The following is a 25,961-nucleotide window of genomic DNA, read 5'->3' on the forward strand; positions in this document are numbered from 1 at the left end:
CAGTATGCAAGAGGCCTTAAAAGTAGACAATGCAGTTTGGAGTCAGTCTGTTAGAAAAGGGAGGGAGAGCAGGAGGGAGGAGACACAACTGTAGTCCCTGCGTGCAAGGGTGGCTCCATAGGATGCTGCAAGAAAAAGAGCTGCCCTGAAAGGGGATACCTGGGGAAGTGGTCATGGAACTAGCTTAAATTGGGACAAAGGCAAGGCTTAGAATGTAAAGAATCTGCATATTCAGTGTTTATGCTCAGTTTGCACAGCACTTTAAAAAATGGATCACAGGAGTGCAGTTCATTCTGCACTCCTGTAATCCATTTTCAGCTGACAGCAGGCTGGAAGAAAGACCATATGGTCAGTATCCACCCAGAAGCTTGGATCGGCACCTGGCTCAGCCTCTCAGTGATCCACCAAGAGCCTGAGCCAGCCCCTCTATCATCTTTCACAGCCCAGCACTCCAGTGAGCGCTGGAGGGGAGAGTAGGGAGCTGCTGACTGACAGTCCCGTCTCTCCGCTCAGAGCGGTGGGGAGAAGTGAGCAATCAGTGCGGCTTGATTGCTCGGCTCTCACTACATAGCCAATGCTGCATCCACCTAGGTGAGTAATGTTGTTACTGTTGTGTTTTTTTATTTTATTTTTTATTTTTTGTCAAATCCTGAGCTTCTCTTTTAAGTCAGCTGCTGGAAATGCTTAAAATACCTAATATTTTAAAAGACACTTCTTAGATGTTGTCAAAAGCAAGATTTACACGCCTTTTGACTTTGGCCGGTAACCCCCACAAACACTGTATTAATTTAGAGGCACATGTACTGTACACATACCTCGTATCCAATCCTTAACCTATTTCAAAGTGTCTTTCATGCAGAATACTAATAAAACACGTCTGTCTCCAAATACCAGCAGTTTTCTCTCTGCTGGCTTGAGTGATCCTGGCATTGCTTTATCAGGATGTTTAACACACAAAAGCAGAAGGAAATACTTCTAACATTACAATAAAACTATCCAATGGGGATATTGTTTGTAAATGTTAATAGCTAAAATTGACTAGATGTGCTGGACTGCCTTTAAGTAAATAAACATTAGGCAGTCCTGATATATCATATTGTGTTCTGGAATGCCAGCCTCCAAATAAACAAAGGTGTGTTTGCTTGGGAAAGGCTACATTGTCTGGCTTGGTTGGAGTTTTTCTCAGAGAGATAAAGTGTGAGCAATACTCACACAACTAGAAAAGAAAATACAGAAGGAGCAGAGTTTTCTTAAGGCCTCTTTCACATGGGCCATTAAAGGTCCGTTTAGATCCATGAACAGATCCCCTGCTGAATCAGAGCAGAATGCTATAGATATCGCTTTGTGACATCCGTGTTTTATTGTGTGTTGTGTTTTTTTTTTTTTTTTTTTTTCTATACGTAAATACCAGAGCTTTTCAGACCTGTATTAGATCTATGGGCAGCTGGGTGCAAATGGACTTCCAATAACATCCGCTTACTTCCAATTTATCATGTTTAGGTCAGAAAACTTGTTTTGGAACTGGATGAACCCTTATAAATGGATGGAAGTCCAATCGGGTTCCCCTAATAAACTGATTGGTCCACCCACGCAATAGAGGCCTTTCTACTGCTAAATACGGTGTATGGCCTGAAGTGCTTCAGCGTATCTAAAGCTTATAATATTGTGTATTCTTTAGTCTGCTGTATGGGTGACATGAGACCTATGGTCCTTGGTCCTACAGAGCCACTTACAGACACGGTATGCTGCATACTGATTATCTGTAGCCATGGGATCAGTTAAAGTGGAAGTAAACTCCCCTATCATTTTCAGAAAGGAAGGAAGGAAGCTGCCATCTTTGCCTCTGTTTAATCTTCAACTGCTATGGTGTTGCACATGTGATTCGTTATGACACAAGCCATTGGATGGTTTGATAGATTGGCTGAGAGCACAGCCAATGTGCAGTTAGCATTCCCGACATGCCTTTTTTTTTAACTGTTTAATTTGATGGGTTTACTTCCACTTTAAGAAGAAAGAAATGCACAACTTTAGCACCTACAGACTCAATATTGCAAGATATGTTTAACATCCCTTCTTTAAAAACTTTAGCAATTTGTTCGTATATATATATATATATATATATATATATATATATATATATATATATATATATATATATATATATATATATATATATATATATATATATATATATATATATATATATATAAAAATAAAAATTTGTACATACACACATTGCTGATTAGTGTTGACATTGTGTGTTTTGTCAGTACATCTAGAAAAAGATGTCTTAAACAGATACCTGTTTAAGACAGGTATTTGCACCCACTTCCGGGCATAGATTCCCACGGGAGTCTATGCTGTTTCCTGTCCCGCCGCACTGTCTGCTGGGACACACATGGGTCCCAAAGACAGCGCGGACCATTCCTATTGCGCTGCACGACTCGCGCATGCGCAGTAGGGAACCGGGAAGTGAAGCCGCAACGCTACACTTCCTGATTCCCTCACCGAGAATGGCGGCAGCAGCCGAGAGCCGTTCGATTGGCCTCAGCTGCCGACATCGCTGGACCCTGGGACAGGTGAGTGTCCATTTATTAAGTCAGCAGCTGTAGTATTTATAGCTGCTGGCTTTTAATATTTTTGTTTCCAGTGGAATCCATCTTTTAGAGCATATTGACCAACTTGAGAACATATTTAAATAATTTCTTTGCACTTTGCTGAAGGGAACCTAAGTCATACCTTCCAACTTTCTAAGATGGTAAAGAGACACGTTCTAGCATAAAGCATGAACGTTACACCCCTGCCACTTCGTGAAAAAAAAAAAGACCAGTACCATTTTACTATGAGTTTTCCTATATAATGACTTTTCCAAAATAGCAAATCCGATCATTTAAATGTTGGATGGAACCTTTTATAGTTAACTACTATTTTATTTATTTTTTTAAGGTCTATATATCAGACTAAAAAGAGGAAGAATTAAGGAAGAAATGGGGACAAAAGGATTTTGTTCCAAAGAACGACAGGACAGTTGGGAGCTATGTGCGAAAAAATGGCAATATACTGTATGGGCTCTTTCATACTGGTTTCCTGCTCCCAGAAAAAGTAATCTATGGTGGCTGGCAAGCATTCAGGAGGGGCTATTGCCACCCTTTCTGACAAAGGTGTTTTTTTGTTTTTTGTACTTTCCTGAGCAGCAATTTTACATTGTGGGATACTGCCGCAAATGTGAGCCAAGCTTTGGCTCGCGGTTGTGAATGCAGCACCATTGATCTCAGGGCAAGTTTGACAGGCGGTGCCACCTCTCAAACTCTGTAGCCAGAGTTATTTTTGTCAGAGCTACAAAGCAAAGAGTCGTGGCTGACGAATGTATACACCCCTGTCAGGCAGTAATATCAGAATTCCTGTGTGAAAGAGTCCTTACATTTTTTTTTTTTTTTGATTCAGTCAGTGGGCTGAACTTAAAAGCAAAGAACAGATATCTCCATGCAAGCAAACCAGGGGAATGGAGAAATCCTCCCCACCAGGACATTGTATTCTGACAGCAGGACCTGCAGCTGTCAGAATACACCAGTCAGAGACTGCACCTGATCGATACATTTTTCAATATGTCTTTTTGACAGTCGCTCAAACAATTAACTTCTGTTGAGCAGGGACTGCCACGCACTGATCCAGCTGAACTAGGCACATTTCTCTTGTTTAACTCCATGGACTAAATGAGAGAAATAACTTCCCATATCCATGCTATACAGCGAAGAATCTGCAGTGCTGCCCATTGTATTCTGACAGACAGCACCCACAGCTGTAGGAACTCTGTCCAGCGTTAACCTGCCCATACACTCATACATTTGTAATCTAACCGATTCCGCCATCCACCATAAACAATACAGTCGGAAGAATCTTCCACATTAACTGTGATTGCATCTGATTGGGTACAGGTGCTGTTCTGCTGAGAAATTTCTGCCCAGCTCCTTCAAGAAAAGCAAATTAAAAAATGTAATTTTGTTGAGATAGGTCGTGATGGAACAACGTTTGGCTGATTCAGGAGGAATTAGCTGAAATTCAATGTGTGTATGGGCAGCTTGGCCACTGAATCCATGTGGGCAGTTGTCTAAAGCAGTAATTGCTTTTAAATATCAAATTCAGGGATTTTAAAAATGTTGCTAAAAATCGAATTCATGAGTTCAAGCATTTACAGAATGCTTGAGTATATCTTAGAAGTACAGTGGCAAAGTGGTTAGCACGTCTGTCAGCTGTTCTAGGGTCGTCGGTTCAAATACAAAGCATTGCAGTACCTGCCTGGAGTTTGCCTGTTCTCCCTGTGCCTGCATTGGTCTCCCCCCAGGTACTCCGGTTTCCTCCCAAACTTCATGCTGGATATGCTGGTAGGTGAATTGACTCCTGTCTAAATTGTCCCTAGTATGTGTATGTATGAATGAGTTAAGTTGGGTACACCTAATCCAAACATCAGCTTGTTCAGCAGTAACCGGCTGACTTTTGGAGAGTGTGTACAGAAGTCTGTCTCACAACCAGCTTCTGTTGGACGGTCTTAAAGCTGTCAGCACTCGCAGCCGTGTGTGTGTATGAATGAGTGTTACGCTGATACCGGTATTGGTGCCGGAAACTAAGCATTTGCATGAGTACCTATACTTGTGCAAATGCTCCGATACCTAGAACTGATACCTTTTTTGTGTTGTGCTGTGAGATTTGTGCTCCTACAAAATGGCCTTGAATCGCATGTGATTTAAACAGGAAAGCGGTGCAATTCCTGTCCAGACCACGCGTGCTTTTCCGCACCACTCCTGTGTGAACTATGGCTTGTCATAGTGACTTCAGCCTGGTTTCGCACAGGAGAGGTATGGGAAGATGCATGTGATTCGGACCGAAATTGCACAGCATGCCTGTTCAATCACATGCGATTCTTTGTAGTGTGATTTGAGTCCATTTTGTATGCACTCAAAACGCACCACACCACATGGAAAAAAAAATAGGGATCTGTGATTGGTATCGGCGAGTACCTGAGGAAAAGTGTTGGTACTCGTACTCGCTCAAGAAAAACTGGTATCGGTGCATCCCTAGTAAAAGCACCGCATAAATTGGCGGTACTATATAAGGAAGGCCCCTTTCACACAGGCTTTCCGATCAGTCAGTTTTTCTGGTGGACCTGTTCGGACGCTCTATTCACTCCTATGGAGTGGAGGATGTCAGCGGTGACTAGTCCGCTGATGCCCGCTGCTATCCGATCCAATCTGGTTTGTGAAACGCAGATGGAAGGTGACCCTATTTTTCCATCCCTCGATCGTATTTTATGAAAACTGACAGGTGGCCCGTTTTTCATCCAATCTCCCTATAGAGGAGAGCGGGGCTCTGACAGGTCTGTCTCTACACAGTGATGAGGAGACAGACCTGTCGTCTGTCTTCTCAGCGGGGATCAACTGATCGATTACCCCCCCCCACCCTGTGCGCTGAGCAAAGCGGATTCCGTCGGGTGGATCGCCCGTGTGAAAGAGCCCTGACTACAATTAATCATCATTAGATTGTCAATAAATTGCACTTTTCTATCAGGGATAGAATAACTCCATCAAAATTAGAAACCCAGTTAGGTACATGTAATCTTTGTAATATATTGATAAAACTTTTTTTTTTCTTTTTCTTTTCTTTTTTTTCTCAAATGATCACCTGTTTTATACAATAGCCGCAAGAAAGCAGCCAAGCATATATCCTTCCTAGCTACTTAGTCACAATAGAAATATTTGCTGTGCTTCCTCCCCTCCACCCCCTTTTCCTCCATGATGTATATTTCAGGCTGTCCTGACTGACACTCCAACATCTGTCCAAGCTGTCCAGAAATCCCCGTTTACTGACTAATGAAGAAGTAAGGTCTAAGGCAGGCAGACGCTGTCACAAGCCTAGGACAACAAGCCTGTGTATGTAAAGAAGAGGCCTGGATTTCCTTTCCCTTCCCCGCCCTCACACACACTTCTTTTTTTTTTTTTTGACTAGTGTTAGAAGGGTCTCATTGTACAAACTGACTTGAAGTCAGAGCTGCCCTCTGTGTAAATCCCAGCCCCCATTCCTGTGACATCATTCCTTGCAAGAAAGCAGGGATGGAATTTTGAGTTGGATAGAGAGGAGGAAGGATTGGGACAGCTCTGATACTGGATTCAGGACAATCCGAGAGGGGGTAAGTTTTACTTCTGTGTCATTAGCACTGCTTTCCCTTTTTTCTGACAACTTGCATCCTGTTAGAAAGGCTGTCGTAAACTTGTTTTATAGGCTCATCGCCTGTACTCAGCATGTGAAGAGCAATCAAGGATGGGGGTCTTTGTCTATTACCTTTTTAGAGACCACTCATTGTGAATCTAAGCAGGCTTTTCTATATTACACACAGTATTTGGAGGTCTTTCTCTAAATGTTCTGTCTAATTGGTAACAATACTAGCGTGAGAGCCTCCTAAGCTGATGTAGTGTTTTGACTTGCCGTTTTTGGTTATTTTATTGGCTTGCGAATTGTTTCCTTGCAGAGCCAACTTCAACCAAGACAAAGCGGGTTATTTACTAAAGCTGGAGTACAATGTCTGGTGCAACTTTATATAGAAACCAATCGGCTTCCAGGTTTTATTGCCAAAGCTTAATTGAACAAGCTGAAGTTAGAAGCTGATTGGCTACCATGCACAGTTACACCAGGTTCTGAGTGTTCCAGTTTTAGTAGATCCCCCCCCCCCCCATTCATATCTTTCAAAGGAAAGCATCTGTATGTTTTCTATGTGCTGGAAAAAACAATTGTCTGTTTAGTACTGACCATACGCGGTTTCTGTTTCTCGGCAGTAGTCTGATCAGATTTTACATACGAAAGTGAAAATGAGTGCGGTGGGGTAGTACAGTTATATCCAGTTACTCAGAACAAGCAGCAGTCAGTAGCCCAAGTGCTCCGTACATCATTTCATAGAGATCAGCAGCTGGCCAGTATCTCTGGAGGCCACTTAATGAAGACCTGACACAACACTAAACTTTAGAAACTGCTTCAAATACTAGTAACTGAGAAATGTGAAAAATTGTAATCGTTCTCTGGTATCATTCGGTTCTATTGGTTTGTTTAAAAAAAATAAAAAATCAGGATTCAGTTTGGATTTGTCCCTGGTTGGGACAATCCCCCCTTTTCCTTATTAGGATGATTTGCTAAAACTGGAGAGTTCAAAATCTGGTGCAGCATTGCACAGTAGCCAATCGGTTTCTAACTTCAGCTTGTTCAGTTAAGCTTTGACAAAAAAAAAAAAACCTGGAAGCCGATTGGTTTCTATGCAGAACTGCAGCAGATTTTGCACTCTCCAGTTTTAGTAACTTAATCTAAAGGGCTTGCATAGAGGGCATACCCAATGCAACCATAGATAATTGATTTCCACATACTAGAGCAGTGATAATTTGTGACTGGTTGCTATGGTTTACCGCACATCACACCCTGATCTTGTGAGTATTAGTAAGTAAAGACCATGGACACTTAAAGCCTAAAGGCTCCCTTCTACAGCTCGACTCCTGCTCAGTCGACAAACTCGAGTCGTTGGCCCCTGTATTGGCACCACCCCAGCTTGACAAACGTTGAGTGTTCAATTGACACTTGTCAGAGAAACCTGGTGGAAAATTGTTGGCTGAATAGTATCTGCATCCAATCAGATGAAGTCACAGTGGGTAACAGCTGTCATAATATCAGGAGAAGGAGGAGGAGTTAGCAGGAGAAATTCGTCAAATCAGGCTGTTTAGCAGGGATGAAGGAAGCTGTTAATTAGAAAGTTATGTGTGTATGGGCAATTTAAACCCTAAACGCGCCTATCCTTTTCAGCCAAGGAAGCTTCTATCTAAAGCCTTGTACACACGGTACGATTGTTGGCAGGGGATTGTCTATTGACAGACTGTTGTCCTAAAATCTTACTGTTAGTACGCTCCTTTTGACAATTGTTGTTCAACTTTCGGCCAACAAATGGATGACAGGCTAGTAAATTTTCGGTGGACAACAGTTTGACGTCAGATTTTCGTATGCTCAGTACACAAATCCGTCACAAGTAGAAAGTACAAACAAACATGCTCGGAATCAATGCTCACCAAACACGAAATTAGTAGAAGGGATCTAAAGGGTGGCGTTCAAGAGTTGAAATTCCTTGTAGTACGCCACTGCATTCATGTTTGTTGCACGACAATTGTGTACCGTTAGTATGTAAGACAAGATCCTGGCACGTGCCCCTTTGACAAAAATCAGATGCTTGGTTGGTCAACAATCCTACCGTGTGTACGAGGCTTTAGCCTTCGTTGAACTGCAGCTGCCATAGTGCTGCACATGTGAACAGTTATGACACCGGCCATGTAATGGTTTGACAGTTTGGTTGAGATCACAAGCAAATGTGACAGTTTTCATTCCCGGCATGCCAGGAATGTAAGTTTTTTTTTTTTTTTTTTTTTTTTTTTTTTATGTTAAATGTATGGTTTTAGTTCCGCTTTAACTCAAGACAATCATTTTGATGGAAATTTTGGATTTGAAGTGGGGAATGAGTTAAAAGAACTGTCATATGTTTATTTCGGTCTGTGACCCCTTGTTACCTGTCCCTGTAAAGCCCATACAAGAAATGGGGTTAAAAATGGTCTTCTCCTTCCTCGCGCTACTAAAAATTTTTTTTTTTTTTCTTTTTATAGGTTTCTCTATTGGAGAGCTTTCCCATCACTTCCTGTCCTGACAGGAAGTGAGGGATAATGTTCCCAATAGAGACAAAAAATGAAATCACTAACAGTACTGCTTGATGACAATAACATTGGCTCCTTTATCATATAGCATGTTTACTGAGACCTTCTAAAACTCCTTCATGGACCTGGTAAGACTTCCAGTCTTGCTGGAATTTTGTAGGTTCACCAGAGACCTCTAAAAACACAAGGGTGGTTTATATGGGTTCCCAAAGGACAATATGGCAGTAATAAGGACCATGTTTGCTTATTGCCATGTGTCTGACATTCTGCAGGATATTTTCCCCCGTTTTTTGCAAAAGGTCATACGCCCTCCATGCCCCACAGAACATCTAACCGCCAGGGTGGTGGACACAATTTACCATGGCAGGAGGCTTTGGAATCACACTGACATTTTTTCTTTTGTGGATGTGCCCTGACAGTTTTTATTTTAAGGAATGTTGGTAAGTATGTATTCAGTTTTAGAGGCGCAGATACTTCTCTGCACAGTAAAATCAAAATGGTTATGATCTATTATCCATTGGTAGTATTGTGAGCGCTTTGGATTTTTTTAGTAGCTTTTTGTAATGGGTATGTAGGTGTAAAAAAACAAAACTGCACTTATGCAAAGGTATCTATAGTGGTGACTGATTAGTATAATGTCCAAGCACTTCTAATCAATGCCATCTATCTCTACTCTTATTTCTGCAAAAGCCTCTAATCTAGACATCCAGTCTTTTCTGTTTTAAACAGAAAAAAAAATCTATAGACGCCAAAACTGTGTAAATATCAACTCCCAAAGGATGTAAATTGTTCCCTTAATTTCTACCAGTCTAGAGTCCCTGTTCTGCACGTAGTCTGGCTTTCATAGCTCATTAAAAAACTGGTATGTATTCCCCAGCCCAAAGATGTTAATGGGCCTTTAACAACTAGATTATGTAGGAATTTATAATATATGGATGCTTTACATGGAAATCAGCAATACACATATAGCTGAATTTATCTGCATTTACTTGATCCAAAACAATGCAATCCTTCAAAGTTCAGGACTTACTCTGTCATGCACTTTGAAGGGTTGTGAGTTTGAAGATCAAGGCAAACCCCAAATTCTTTGCTATGGGAAACAAGCTTTTCTCTGTAGCTACACTTTATTGCCCAGAGAGCAATTTATAAGCTTTATATCACTTACTAATAATAGAGACTTTTTAATGAATGTCCTGTGACTGACCAAGGACCCACCCTGCTGATTACATGCACAGATGTCCCACAAACTCAGGAAGTCACATTAACCCCTTACGTTCCACCAGCAGTAGATATATGACCTGGAGAGATGGGCAAACCTATCTTGAGGGAAATCTGAAGGCTGTTGATGCTGGCTTCTCATTCTATAAATGCTAGCTGACTGGCTATCATGTTGACCCCTCTGAATTCTATAAAGTATATCGTTAACTCAGAACTAGAATGCAGATTAGGACATCTGACTTTGCATTCACTTTCCTGATCCATGTACTGTACTTGTTCAGTCGGTGAAAAGTATTAGAGACAAATGTGTTCAAATATAGCGGAGAAACTAGAATTTTCAAAAGGTGGTCAGCCTTTGCAGGCTCCATATTTTTCTCAGAAAAAACGTTTACCTTAGGCCTTTTGTTGCCAGTAGAGAGGTGCCATAAGCCACTCCACTAGCTTGTGGAATTCAGAGGGGAAGAACATGCTAGAGCTCCAAATCTAAAGCCTAGTACACACAGACAGAATGTCGGGCAGCATCAGCCAGTTCAATAGAAACCGACTGATATTCGGCCCCCGTGTTTACTGCACTCAGTCTGACAGAAGCTGGCTGTTCGAAGGGGCAAGACAGGAAAAAGGTCTGCCGATCAGCTCCCGATCAGCACTCTCGGCCAATGGCGTTCCCCTGCCAGGACACACAAGAGCAGCAGGGGAGATTGCTGTACTAATGTTGGATAGGTACTACAGTAGCTCCTCCTGAGCTGGCAGGTTTTTTCATTCAACCCTGCTGGGTTGAATGAAAAAAAAAAACGCCATTAGTGTGCACTAGGCTTTAGTCAAGGCTTGTATGCGGGCTGTACTTGGGTTTCAACATTTCCAGGTGTACCAATTTGTTAATATACCTAGGTGGCCAAGACCATTTGTTCACAGCTAAACATACTCACACCTTGTGTGATGACTAAGGCTGTTTTTGAGATGAAACCTGTCAGCTTTTCCTGCAGGGCTGTGTTTTTTAGCCTTATGTATTAATAAAATGTATGACTTTACACTGGAACATTGAGTGATATGGTATGTTTATTACTAATGTCCTATTGGAAATTAGCTGTCAGAAGCTGCAGTCTGCTTGGAATATAGTAATTAACCATTTTGCTAGGATTTTATACTCTTTGACCGCTGGCAGAGAATACCACTATTCTGTTACTTGCTTCTTAGGGCTCATTCACATGGGTGCAGTGGGCCATACACTATCAATAGAAGTATATCTTTCTGCATCCTGGAGTACAGGACTATGTATATAGCCAGGGGCAGCAACCTGCACAAATGAATGACAGGTTGCAGCAATTTGCTGGTAACTGCACTTCAAAGTATTTGCTAGCTTACAGGGATGAATAAATGGCCCTGGATGAAAACTGTCTGCATTCGGTGGCACACATCAGTCCCTAATATGCATGTAGACGCTCAGACGTGCAGTTACCAGTGACTCGTACAGCTGCACCCTGTCGTAGGTTTTTACAGGAAACGCTTATGACTCCTGGGTGCAGAAATAGGCTTGTTTTTTTTTTTTTTTTTTTTTTTTTTTTACAGTTTTTTGTGTTTTGTTTTTTTGTCTGTGCCCATGGAATGGCTTAATAGCTGTATCTTCTGTGGTAGTTGGGTTAGCATAAAAAAACATGTATGCCACATGTTCTTCAATGAGTTCTTGTGATTAGATTTTATTTAAGCTTTTTTTTTTTTTTTTTTTCTCTTTTCCCAGTGGTATGATAACATCTGGATATTGCTTTATTTGGGCATCATGTCAATACTCTATAAATATAGAACTGGCCTCACCATATGCAACTATAATTTAAATAAAGCAGTATTTACAATATGTAATGAAAATGTGTAGGGTGGGTCAACACAATAAGATATTTTATGTTCATTACAATACAAGAGAAAACAGAATATTTTTTAATTAGCGGTAGAATGGGTAGAAACCTTCAGGCTTTTGTTGATGTCTCTGCCTCATTGGACAAATCTCTCTCCCTGTGTGATCTCACTAATCAGGACACAGATAATGATAAAAACCTGACATTGGTTCTGACTCCTCTCCAGTTCTATCCAAAACTGAAGGTTTGTTAGGTAAAAATATTGCTTATAACTGAAGAGAGAATGTTTTCTTAATACCAGCCCTTATTTGTAAAAGCCATAGAAGCTTGAAAGTAACTCACCCCATTTCTTGGCCATCTTGCCAACAAATCCATAAGGAGATAACAGAAAGCTACTTGTATCTCACACATGGATGATCGTTTTTTTTTTTTTTTTTTTTTTTTTTGCAGCTCTTGATGAAAAAGAGTCAGCGTCATGCAAAGTGCTAACAATCTGTGACATAGAGCAAAAAAATGCAACCAGCAGTTACCTTGCTTTGCGCACTGGTGCACAGTCATGTTGGAACCGGAGGGGTCGACCCCAAACTTTCTCACAAAGTTGGGAGCATGAAATTGTCCAAAATGTGTTGGTATGTTGACTCCTTAGGAGTTCCCTTCACTGAAACTAAGGGGCCAAGCCCAACCCCTGAAAAACAACCCCACAGCATAATCCCCCATCCAACAAATGATTTGGACCAGTGTACAAAGCAAGGTTCATAAAGACATGGTTGAGCGAGTTTAGGGTGGAGGAACTTGGCCGGGCCTGCACATAGTCCTGACCTCAACCAAATAAAACACCTTTGGAATTAATTAAAGGGGAGACTGTAAGCCAGGCCTTCTCATGCACATCAGTGCCTGACCTCACAAATGCGCTTCTGGAAGAATGGTCAAACATTCCCATAGACACACTTCTAAACCTCGTGGACAGCCTTCCCAGAAGAGTTGAAGCCGTTTTATAGCTGCAAAGAATGGGCTAGCTCAATATTCAACCCTATGAACGAAGGCTGGGATGCCAATAAAGTTCATGTGCGTGTAAAGTCAGGCATCCCAATACTTTTAGTAATACTGTGTGTGTGTGTGTGTGTGTGTGTGTGTGTGTGTGTGTGTGTGTGTCTGTCTAGCGCCACAATAAACAGACTTTCACATGCAACAAACTTTCAGTTCTTTCAACAGCACATTGTTTGTTTTAAATGGATAAAACAACGTGAAGACTAAACCCGACTAATTTTAGCATTACCAAAAATAAGTCCATTCGTTTCATAAATAACTTTACCCTACACATCAGAGAAAGTTCTCTTTTAATGTATCACTGTAGTCAAGAATCTCTCGTAAATACAAGTTATTAGATCTTCTGTTTGCATACACCGCAACTAAAGAATCACTCATCATCCACTATGTCAGCTAATACCATCTTCTTTCTATTCAGGGCATAGGAAAGCTTCGTCTGTGGCTTGACAGCCTTCACAATAGCGTAGGATAGAAAATAACAAAAGTAGTAATAAAACTTTAAATACAGAGCCAGAACTTCAAAATTACTTATTATATTATTATAATAGGATGTTTATGTGAAAATGATGCCTATTATTATAAATTAACTTCTATGAGGATGTGATTTGGGCTACAAAACAGCGAATATAAAGACACTTGACTGAAAGTCAGTGGGACAAAGTTCCTAAAAAAAGTTTGAAGCGAGCATAAGTAACTTTTCATACTAGAATGCTCCAAGATTTGGGGCATTAACAGAATTGACAATAGCGACACTTTCCTACAGCACCATAGTCTCATCCCCTCCCAACTCTTGCACTGGCCTGTTTCTGTATAATGGATGGTCTGGGCAAATAGGAAGGTGCTGGAGTAGAGGACGATTTGTTGCCCCATCAAATACTTGTCCACCGCTTCATACAGTAAAACCAATTGGAAATGAAACTCCCTGTGTGAATTTGGTAAATAGCTTTTGGTTCCCAAGCCCAAGATAGGATGGTGCCTAAGATACAAGAAGAAGAACCGCTGCTCCAGGTGTATAGAGCTAAGGCTGGAGTATCTTGCAGAGTGCTAGACCTGGCCCGCCTCTGTGGGAAACAGAAGAAGAAAAATGGCTGCACATCCAGAACTTCCAATTGCCTTTTATTTTGTTTCACAACGAGAACACCAAAGACACCAAACTGTGGTCACATAGACACGTTCTTGTGCTTAATTATTACCCTATTAATGATTAAGCACATGATGTATGTGTGAAACGTGTCTATGTGACCACAGTTTGGTGTCTTTGGTGTTGTCTTTGTGAAACAAAATAAAAGATAATTGGAAGTTCTGGATGTGCAGCTCTTTCCTTCTTTCCTTCTTTCCTTCTTTCCTTCTTTCCTTCTTTCCTTCTTTCCTTCTTTCCTTCTTTCCTTCTTTCCTTCTTTCCTTCTTTCCTTCTTTCCTTCTTTCCTTCTTTCCTTCTTTCCTTCTTTCTTTCCTTGGTACTCCAGCCTTATCTCTATACACCTGGAGCAGTGGTTCTTTTTATTGTATCTTAGGCACCATCCTGATGCCTGATTTAGGACCTCCATCCCTTGCTTGAGGGGGGGGGGGGGTGTACTATGTGGAGCATAGTATCATGGGTCTTGACAGTTGTAGCTGTGACTGGGCCTCTGTGCCAGGGGACCGAAGTGTGGCTGCTGTGTCCTTTACTGTCCCTCAGGAAAATTCACTTTTTTTTTCCTGCACACCAAGCAGCTAGGTGCTGTAAAAATAATGGATCTAATCTGTAATTTCTTATGGTTAAACATGTGGGGAAATGGTCACTAGGTTGGCCATTTAGCAACTTGCACTAGAATCCTTCCGCACTGAGAAAGTTCCACCAGTGCAATATGTATTAAAAATGACTGATCTTTAATGGGAGAAGTAAAAGGAGGTTCTAGTGTTTAACAATTTTTTTTACGATTGTCAGAGGTGTTGATATTTCACATTTATTTCTCCTAAAGCCCATCTACTTAAAACATTAGTGTGGAATTCTACTTTTTAGGGCTTAAAAAGCTGTAACCATTTATAAGCAAAGTCTTAGTCTTTAGTCTTGTGTGAACGAGCTCCCAGACAAAACAAAAATAAGGTTTTTGAAGTGACTTCCAATACCACAATCGTATGGTAGGTCATATGTTACTGCCTAGGGACAAGCAAAGCATGTGAAGAATTTACCAACATCCTGCTCTAACAATGTTTACATGACACTCATCAGTCCCAAACTGTTACAATAGACATTTTCTGGAGCCTGCATATGTTTTTCTTGTCAAAGGCTAGAAGTAATATTTATCAAGGAGAGAATGTTTTATGAGTGAGCAGTTTATGAATTCTGCTTTCACAGGTGCAGAGATTGGGAACATGTCCCAGAAACTATAAACCTCTGCTTAAATGATTTGTCCAGTGACAGAAAATTGTATACATAGCTGCTGCTGATAAAATAAAGGATAAAATATAGGCATTGAACATCGCATCCCATATTGCATACATGACTCAAGTATCGTACTGATAAAGTTGCTCTGAAAGTAAAATGGCCTTATGTTTTTAACACTACTTTTTATAAAGCAGTATTAACCCCAAAAGCAAACCTTTATTATATTAGATTGCCATGTCTTTGATGAAGCTGCATTATTTTGTTTTTAGGCTTTTTGTTTTATTTTTCATTGACTGTTTAGATGGAGGATTGAAGTAATTTTTGCACTCGAATCGAATAATCTATGGCCTGTCGAAGTCTGTTTAGTTCAAATAACATGCCACCCCCACCCCCCATATTAAAAATGCTGATATCCAAAAAGTGCCCCCGGTTCACCTTCATTTTAGGGTGGGGGCATTCTAATACAGGAGGCGTGTTATTGGGCACATTTCCATGTGAAAATAAAAGGGGGGGGGGGGGGGGGGAGTAAGACTATGAATGCAGCTACCATATCAAATAATTGGTAAGCTGTAATATATTACATTTTTTGTTGTGGGTTTAGCAACATTTTAAACCCAAAACAGTAAAATCAGTCTGCATATGCAGTAAAACATGCTTGCTTTTCTCACCATGGAACCTAAGGGGTTACTTCTCTGCATTGTGTATAAAGGCTGTTTTGATCCTGCCTTCTCTGATCCCTCTTCTTCCACTGACTCCAGTCCATTTCCTGATGGAATAGAGCATTATGGGGACAAGCTGCACATTCTCCCATTTGGTGTGTATTGCTAGAGTGTTTGTTTTTTTTTTTTTTTGGCCCTGTGCTGATCACACGCACTCTATCAGCACTGTCCAGACAGTGTCAGGGGTCCTGCAGCCTCATAGGACATTCAGATTAGAATGAAAACTCCTCTTGCAGGCTTTACCCAGACACTGATAAAAGTCGCAAGACTGCTCTAAGTGCTGATGGGGGAAAAAATCTATGTTCTGTGTACTGATATAGTGAATGCAGGGTCATGGGTTTAGTAACACTTTAATTCTGCTTTTAATGTCAAAGTCAATATAAAGCAGTTAGGAGCTGTATTAACATGTTTATGATGGTGGTGTCTCGCCTAATTTACCTAATGCAATCATATGGCTGTTGGGCAGCTGAGGGATGCCTTGCTCAGCCAAGTTGACCACTTTAGTCTTTTAAAAAAGGCATTTATACATTAAGTACATTAAAATGTTCATAATGTAGCACACATCTTTCACCATAGTCCACCAACAACTATGTATGATGTGTCCTCTGAAGTTCATTTGATAACATATTATTTTTATTTTTTTAGAGACCACCAATTCCAGAGGATGATATTAAATTGAAGAGGGACAAGGAACAAATTAGTGCCAACAATTCAAAACCTATAGATATTGTCTTGACAAGCAACGAAACTATGGATTTTGAGGTGTCAGAGCTTAGAGGAGTGACTGTAGTCAGTTCAGATCTTGTAGCTGACAATCAGAGTAACCTACTCTCTACTACTGCAAGCCATAATGGACTTAAGGACAGACATGAATCGCTAGACAGCGATGTTGCTAAAGAGATAAAATACTTAGATGAGGTGTTAGAAGCAAACTGTTGTGACACTGCGGCAGACAACCCCTTCAATGGATCGACTTCTCCAGAACCAGCTGCTACTATAACTGTTGATGGCTCAGGTCCTTTTGTTAGCATTAGCAATGACTGTTGCACTCCAGAAATGGATATTATAGCAGTGGATCGTAAACCTCTCCCAGTTGTAGAAATTGATAAATCCACAGAAAGCATGGAACCAATTAAAATTAATGGACATTCTAGAGAGGAGTTGAAAGATGATCACACTGATGTATTTACATACCCTGCCAGCCCAAATTCCTCAAATAGTTCACGGAGGTCATCAAAAGATGGAGAGCATATTCCAAAAGTAATTAAAAAAGAAGCAAAGTTTGAACTTCGTGCATTCCATGAGGAAAAAAAGCCATCAAAACTTTTTGAAGATTTCAATGAGAAGGAACATCTAAGAGTAAGAAAAGTCAGACCATCAGAGGAAGTTGTAGAACTAGAAAAGGAGAGAATTGAGCTTATTAAAAGCCAAGCTGTGAAAAAGAACCCAGGTATTGCAACCAAGTGGTGGAATCCACCTCAAGAAAAAACAATAGAGGAGCAGCTAGATTCTGACCACCTGGAGTCCCATCTGAAATATAAAGAGCGCAAACAAAAACAGCAGGCCATACCTTCACCACCAATTAAAAGTGCTTCTGTTTCACCTGTACCTTCAGAAACACCTCCTACTGTGAATAAAGAAGACATTGTTACTGAACAAATAGATTTCTCAGCGGCAAGAAAACAGTTTTTAAACATGGAAAATACAAGCCAGACCAGCTTCAGAGCTCCACCAAAGAGATCAGTTGCTACCAACCTTTTTTCTGTGAAACCTTTCTATAAAGTAAGCCATAACAAAGCTCAGTCATCTGTCGCACTAACAAATCCATTTAATGAGTGTGAAACAGTCAAACCTGATGAAGTGTCACTAGTCAAAGCAGAAAAAGTTCTCTGTTCTTCTGAAGACCAGCAAAGGACCCATCAGACACTTTTACCAAAGTCATCAAGTGAACACTCTACTAAGGCCTTGACAGAAGACCATGAATTTGTCAGTGCTTCAGCAAAACCTACCATTGTGAAGGATGATGATACTGATATTTCAGATCATTTTGTTAAATCTGTTACTGTGTCTTCTATACCTGAGGAGCTGGACTCTGGTTTAGATGACTTATCTGTAAAATCTCAGGACACCACAGTTATGGAGACACTTTCAAATGATTTCAGTATGGACAATATTAGTGACAGCGGTGCGTCAAATGAAACTATTAATACCCTACATGAACATTCACTTGGTGACTTCTCACAGCCACAAACACCTTTACATGAGAATGATTACACAGAGGGAGTGTCCAAATCATTTAGTGATCAAGGCTTTTATTCACCATCTTCTATGCTGCATGACTCTATTGTTTCTGAGGATCCGATAGAATATCAGGCTGGTGTGTTGGTACAAAATGTAATTCAACAAGCTCTTGCTGAAAAAGCTGGGATAAGAGACTACAGTATACAAGAGCATCCAGCAGTGCCCAACCATGAGAGGGAGGACTTCAATGAACATAAGGACATAGTAAAAGATGATCCAAGGCCATATACTCCAGAGGGTCAAGATGAAACCGTATTTGAGCCACCTCAGGTTTCTTCACCGGTGCAAGAAACAAGAGGTACAACAGTAACATCGGAGGCTTCAGAGCAAGGTCCTCCAACTAGGCAATACAAAATCCCCGAACCTTTGTCTATACCTCCAGTAACTGAAGAAGATCCCATTGAAGAAACTAAGCAAGAGAGCTACTTTAGCAAATATTCCCAAGCTGCTGAACTCAGAAGCACTGCTTCCATTCTGGCAACACAAGACTCAGAGGTAACAGTTGGCCCTTTTAAACTTAGATCAAGGAAGCAGCGAACACTATCAATGATTGAAGAGGAGATCAGAGCTGCACAGGAGAGGGAGCAAGAGTTGAAGAAGCAGAGACAAAGGCAAAGCTTGCAAAGTCCATTAAGTAAGAATTTGCCTGTGATGCCAACACGAACAGCCTCCTACAAAACAGCACCAGGTAAGTTATGCTTCTAAAATTCTCAAATGAAAAAAAACAACTGTTATTCAATTTTAGGAAGGGGTTAAACCCCTTTTCAGTTTATTGTATGTTGTCTGTGTCCAATTTGGGAGATTTCCCTTTACTTTCAATCGTGAAATTGGAACTGAAAGGGAAAGAAAATCTTTACAAAGTGTGCTCAATTACACTATTAGAAAGTGCCCAGAATAAGTGTCCCCATTAAAAATGTTCCCCTCCATTCCTATTTAGGAAACTGTAAAATTGTTTTAGATTTCCCATCAGTTTATATTTCAGTGATAATGGTCAACAGGACAAATAGACAGGTGTAATCTACCCATTGGAGACAACTAAAAAAAAAAATCTGGATAAAGGGTCCATCTTCCCAAAATGAAAAAAACGATTTGAGCTACAATGATGAAAAAAGAAAACCTCCTTCAGTAGTTTTTGGAGCTAAAAAATAAAAATAAAAAAAAAAATAAAAAAGTTTGCTTTTACTTTTAAAGGAAAACGTACTATTATCTTTTTTTAAATGTTCATAAATTTAATTTTTTGAAAAGATTTTGCATCACATTTGAGTGAAGTTGTGCTTCCCCGCTTTTCCACCTTGTCCAATCATTTTACATACATTCAGAAAATGCAAAGCTCTCGTGCCAAGCAGCTGACCTCTTGTGCTCGGAATGCAGCAGGGCAGCCGCTCAGCATAGGGTGCAGAAGAAAATGGAGATCACTGGAGTATCAGTGTCTACTTCAGGGATTTCCAGCTTCCAGGGGGATCAGCCAAGCATGGATAGTTATGCATATTCCCTGCAAATAATACACAGGCCCCCGTAATACACAGCCCCCCCCCCTCTTGCACAACACACAGCCCCCCCCTCTTGCACAACACACAGGACCCCCCCCCCCTCCTTGCACAACACACAGGACCCCTCCCCTCCTTGCACAACACACAGGACCCCCCCCCTCCTTGCACAACACACAGGACCCCCCCCTCCTTGCACAACACACAGGACCCCCCCCCCTCCTTGCACAACACACAGGACCCCCCCCCCTCCTTGCACAACACACAGGACCCCCCCCCTCCTTGAACAACACACAGGACCCCCCCCTCCTTGCACAACACACAGGACCCCCCCCCCCCTCCTTGCACAACACACAGGACCCCCCCCCCTCCTTGCACAACACACAGGACCCCCCCCCTCCTTGCACAACACACAGGACCCCCCCCCCCCTCCTTGCACAACACACAGGACCCCCCCCCCCCCCTGCACAACACACAGGACCCCCCCCTCCTTGCACAACACACAGGACCCCCCCCCCCCTCCTTGCACAACACACAGGACCCCCCCCCTCCTTGCACAACACACAGGACCCCCCCCTCCTTGCACAACACACAGGACCCCCCCCCCTCCTTGCACAACACACAGGACCCCCCCCCCTCCTTGCACAACACACAGGACCCCCCCCCCTCCTTGCACAACACACAGGACCCCCCCCCCCTCCTTGCACAACACACAGGACCCCCCCCCCTCCTTGCACAACACACAGGACCCCCCCCCTCCTTGCACAACACACAGGACCCCCCCCCCCTCCTTGCACAACACACAGGACCCCCCCCCCCCTCCTTGCACAACACACAGGACCCCCCCCCCTCCTTGCACAACACACAGGACCCACCCCTCCTTGCACAACACAGACCCCTTTCATTATAAAGCCCCCCCCCGGAACTCCCAGTTTCCTGGGACACTGTTGCCAGCATACTCTTAAGGTTGAGAAATCTTCACACTGAGAGTCCCTTCTCATACACCGCTCCTCCTGTGCCACTCTCAATATAAATCAAAGCATCTAAATACCTCCATTAACGCCAGACCCAGTCATGTGACTGCTCTCGGAGTGGGAGGAGGAGAGCAGCCACAACGAGCAGCGTTAATTAAGGGATTCGGAGGCTTAGATTTACATTGCGAGTGACACAGGTGGAGCGGTATATGACAAAGTGCTGGCAGTAATTTTTCTGAACTTTAACGTTTACTGGCAGTTACAGAATAACAGATATTTTTCCATGCCGAAAATTAAGAGGTTACAAAAATAGAACGTATTGTATTTTCAACGAAAATTGTACTGCTTAAACGATAATCGTATAATCTGGTTTTGTAAGAGAAAAATGTTCATGCTTGTCCCATTGCATAATTTCGCATGACCTGTCATGATTGGCTCTCAAAAGCTGTGTACTAACAATCAGATTATCGTACGATCGCTTCCTATAGTGGTATTTTTTGCATTATTTTCTAATCGTGTGTACTTGGTTTTAAGTAGTTGTAAAGCCTCAAGGTTTTTCACCTTAAGGTGAAAAACCTTCTATGCTGCAGCTCTCCCCAGACCCCCCTTTTTACTTACTTGATCCAGCACGTGCAGACTCTGTTTCTCGTCATTGGACAGGTTGATGGAGGGGAATCTCATCTCATTTCCAAAGGCTCCTGCTGCTAACATCAGCCATGAGATCAGATGACCACTGTGCTGTCCGCTCAGCCCCCCTGCTTTAGTCTTTAAATGGGGGAAGGACCGAGGCGGGAGTCCATCTAAAATAAGGTATATAGCGGCATTATTTTTTAAAATAAAGCCTACTTTTATTAGAGCAGAGGGTCTGGCAGTAATCCTGACTTTACTGTCAGGAGCTGACAGGCAAGGAGGGAGAAGGGGGGTGGGAGAAGGAGGAGAGACTCTAACACTGCGGGATGATGGAGGCATGTAAACCATGGTATCATGGATTAGCAGCCATGATTACTTTGGTCAGTTCATCTAGGGCAGCGATGCAGAATCTTGGCATGCCAGATGTTTTGGAACTACATTTCCCATGATGCTCATGCACTGCGCAGTGTAGTTGACCATCATGGGAAACAGTTCACCATCACTGACTTAGGGGGACACAGGAACAGGCAGGATCAACCAGGTTTTTCTACAGCATAGAATGGGACAGATTAGACAGCAAAAGTACTATGCTGTTTAACCTGCTTTAAAGGAACAGAATCTATTTATTTTTTATTTTAGGGTTACAACCTCTTTAATATATGCAGTAGTCTTCATGAATAGTATGCGGCATTGCATTTTCTCCTCTGTCTGGCTCATGCCATCTGTTGGAAATTACAAGCCAATTAGCTCACTGGGAAAGAGTTCACCAAACAAATGTGTGTTATGTACATAAGTATTGTCTGCTAAATCTCTTTTCAATAGAGGCTTTTCTACAAAGCACTAGTGGATAAGCCCACATTGAACTGATGTGACAAGAAAAACAGCCATCAACAAAATGTGAAGCCAGCCTCCTAATGCCAAGTATATTTCTAGAGAGTGGTAAATCTAGCAATTATTCATTATTAGTCTTGGGTGCAACTTGGCATTCCTCATGAGTGCACAGAAAGCAATAAAATCCTGACGAGGGGCTCTAAACTATCCCTATTCTATTAGAAAATGTGTGTAAATTGTTGCTTGTGTCCTTGTGATATTCGGCCCTTGTGTACCCAGTCTTAAAGAGGAGCTCCAGTAGCATTTTGAAAAATTAAAATTCAGCAGATACAAAAACTGTAATAAACAGATACTCACCTGTCCTAGGATCCAGCACTGTGCTCACCTGAGCCCTTTGTTCCACCGGTCTTTGGTCCCTGGTGGTGGCATCTTAACTGTGGGCAACCGGCTGTGAAGAGAGATGAGCATTTTCAGAGCTGGTGGTATATTTTTGGGATGGCAGCAAACAATGCACCCACAGCCCCCCAACCCCCCCCCCCCCCCCCGGTGGGTCGGTCAGTTACCAGCCCAGCACTTACCCCATCTGTCGCATGCAGCGCTCCCCTCCAGGCAGGCAGCTTCCCCCTGCTTCTCCTCCAGCAGCCGTGTGTCTCCTCCCTTCTCAGGACCCACATCCTGATTGGCCAGGAGGAGAATCGGTGTGACAATGGAGAATATTCATTCGCTATTGTCACACAACTGGGCAGGCTTGCAGGTGCAGTTCCCTGTGCCCCAAGCCCACCCTTTTTTTGAAGCCTTTAAGTCTCTGGCTCTAATCACTTCAAAAAAAAATTAAAAATCCATGGATCCGGCGCCCCACATGTAGATTAGGGGGCCAGATGCATGGATAGGGGGGCGGCGCACCTGCACTCTGCAATATGGACCTCCACAGATTCATAGCCTTTTATTGCCAGAGCATTTTTGGCAAGGAGTTGCTTTTAACCGCTTGACCTTTTTGGAAGGTTTATCCCCCCCCCCCCCCCCCGCCCTTCACGACCAGGCCATTTTTTGTGATACAGCACTGTTATGCCGCGTACACAGGATCGAATTGTCTGGTGTACTTAGTCCGGCAAACAATCCGGCGGATAGTCCGGCGGACTTTCTACCGAAAGGACTTGGCCACACACGGACGCACGGAAATTCCGGCGATTGCTAGCGCGATGACTTACAGCACGTACGACGGGACTAGAAAAGAAGTTCAACAGCCAGTAGCCAATACCTACCTTTTTGTACTTGCTTCTGAGCATGCGTCATTCTTAGTCCGCCGGACTAGCATACTCGCGAACGCATTGTCCGCTGAAACCCACACGCGTTTGGATTGTCCGGTGAAATGCGGTTCGGCGGACTAAGTCACCGGACAATTTGATCGTGTGTACGCGGCATTACTTTAACTGAAAAATTGCGCAGCCGTGCAACACTGTACCCAAATAAAATGTATGTCCCTTTTTTTCCCACAAATAGCGCTTTCTTTTGGTGGTATTTGATCACCTCTTTTATTTTTTGCTCTATAAACAACAACAATAAAGAACAATTTTGAAAAAAAACTAATATTTTTTACTTTCTGCTATAAATCACACCCAATATTATTTTTTTTAAAAATCTAATTTCTTCATCAATTTAGGCCATGTATTCTGCTACATGTTTTTTTGTAAAAAAAAAATCCCAACAAGCGTATGTTTATACGCTTGCGCAAAAGTTAGTGCCTACAAAATATGGGTGTTTTTTTTTTTTTTTTTTTTTTTTATTCTTTTTAATAGTAATGGTGATCCATGACTTTTAGTGGGACTGCCATATTGCGGAGGAGAAATCGGATCCCTAACTGACACTTTTTTGGGACCACTGATACTAATATAGTGATCGGTGCTAAATATGCACTGCCACTGTACTAATGAGACTGGCTGGTATGGTATTAACAGGGGCGATCAAGGGGTTAATTGTGCCTAGGTTGTGCTCACTCACTGTGTGGGAAGTGCTTTGACTAAGGGAAGGCAAAGATCCGTGTTCCTGCTTTGCAGAAACACAGGTTAAATGCCTTCCCCTTGTGACAGAACGACAATCTGCCTATATAAATAAACAAGGCAAGTTCTGCCTGTGTAATTGGTGGGTGCCAACGGACATCGAGTCTGTGGTACCAGCCACTTGGCTCCCACTGTGTATAATCACAGCGGGAGTGGGTTACCAGTAGTGTGTGCCCCAGACTCAGAAGTGTCAGATCACATACTAGGTACCTGATCTGGCGCAGAACCACTACCCTGCTGCAGTATTGCCCAAAGCCGCGATCACTCCACTCCTGTGCATGTGCGTGGGAGCCGCCCGCTAACGGCACCTCAGCTGAAGCAACAGCAAGAACGTTGATACAGGGGATATCTCCTAGACCGTGCCGGTTTAGACGTTATCCACAGTAGCTACAGGTAAGCCTTATTATAGGCTTACTTACAGTAAAAAGTGGTTTGTAAGGGCTTACAACCACTTTAAAAAAAAAAAAAACTTTTAACAATAGCTCCCCTGCAGCCTCCCCCTTCCCTATATACTTACCTGAGCGTGATCTTGATCCCAGCAATGTGCACGTCTGCAGCAGCTCTTCTCCCCACTCCCTACTGTCAGTCTTGGATGAGAGCAGCTACATGTCTGAATAGACACAAATAGCCCAACTCGGGATCAAGCATGCACAAGTATGGGGGGCGGGGGGATAGGGCGCCAGCAGGGGACCTCAGAAGAGGCGGTTTGGGGCTGCACTGTGCAAAATAATTGCGCAGAGCACATAAGTATAATGTGTTTATTTTAATTTAAAAAATAAATCCTCTACTGAATAACCTAGCTCAGCCAGTCTTCAACCATGCCATTTATGGCTACAAAACCCTAACCTATTCCGTTAAAATGGTGCAACCATGGGTTGCAGGAAAGAAAATTGCTAGATTTCCAACACCAACACAGTGTTTATGGGGAATCCCTCGTGGAGCCATTGTGTTCTCCCATGGAGAGCTGTCCTGGCCAGGAAAACATAGTGATTATTGCTAGCAGCTATAGCCGCTGGCAAAAATCATATGAAACCTCTGACAAGCTGGGGTGTGTGTGTGTGTGTGTGTGTGTGTGTGTGTGTTTGTTTTCCATTAGAATATCTATAAGTTTATTAATGTTTTCACTTAAACTTTAAACAATTTCCACCCATTTTTAACATAAGATTCCATTTTGGAATGTCTTGCGTAAAGTTGTTTAAATATTCCTTGAGAATTTTGATAAATGGACCTCTTAGTCTAGGTTCACACTTGTGCGGCTCTGCAAGTCGCATTTTCCATGGGAAAAGCAGCCCATTCATTTCAAAAGGTCCCTGTTCCATTTTTGAAAATGCTTGCTGCGCAGAAACCACAAGAACAATGTGGTTCCAAGTGCAGGAAGCTGCACTGCGGTTTCTAGTGCTTGGGGGGTACCATTAGGATTAATGGCACCCCCACACATGAACAGCAGCGCATTTTTCTGTGCGGGTGGTTGCGGGAATGGGTGCAGGCGAATTATACAAAAAAAAGCTAAACCCACAAGTGCTTTTCTTTCCTGTAAATGTAGCAATTTAGAAATGGGATGAAATGTTTAGCACTGGGAAACACGTTTTAAAAAGTGCATTTTATATACAACAATATAGATTAGACAAAAATGAGGGACAAATGTGGAGGAAAGAGGGATATTGTTCCCAATGAGGGACAGTCCCTCAAATCAGGGACAGTTGGGAGGTATGCCAGTGGTTACTTAAATCTACACTCACAATAGAAATCAATTGCC

The 25,961-nt window shown here is 42.3% G+C and overlaps 1 protein-coding gene across 1 annotated transcript in view; it reads left to right on the forward strand.

Annotated features, from left to right (window-relative positions):
• Nucleotides 1–25,961, forward strand: part of LOC143974180 (PALM2-AKAP2 fusion protein-like) — a 75,788-nt gene that overhangs the window by 28,846 nt on the left and 20,981 nt on the right. The window contains 1 exon segment of the mRNA XM_077475313.1: nt 16,571–18,914. Within this exon segment, the coding sequence (XP_077331439.1) occupies nt 16,571–18,914 (2,344 nt within the window).

Source organism: Lithobates pipiens, unplaced genomic scaffold (genome assembly GCF_037356315.1).
Source record: "Lithobates pipiens isolate NorthernLeopardFrog02 unplaced genomic scaffold, aLitPip1_a1.2 Scaffold_13, whole genome shotgun sequence".
In the NCBI taxonomy this organism is placed as follows: domain Eukaryota; kingdom Metazoa; phylum Chordata; class Amphibia; order Anura; family Ranidae; genus Lithobates; species Lithobates pipiens.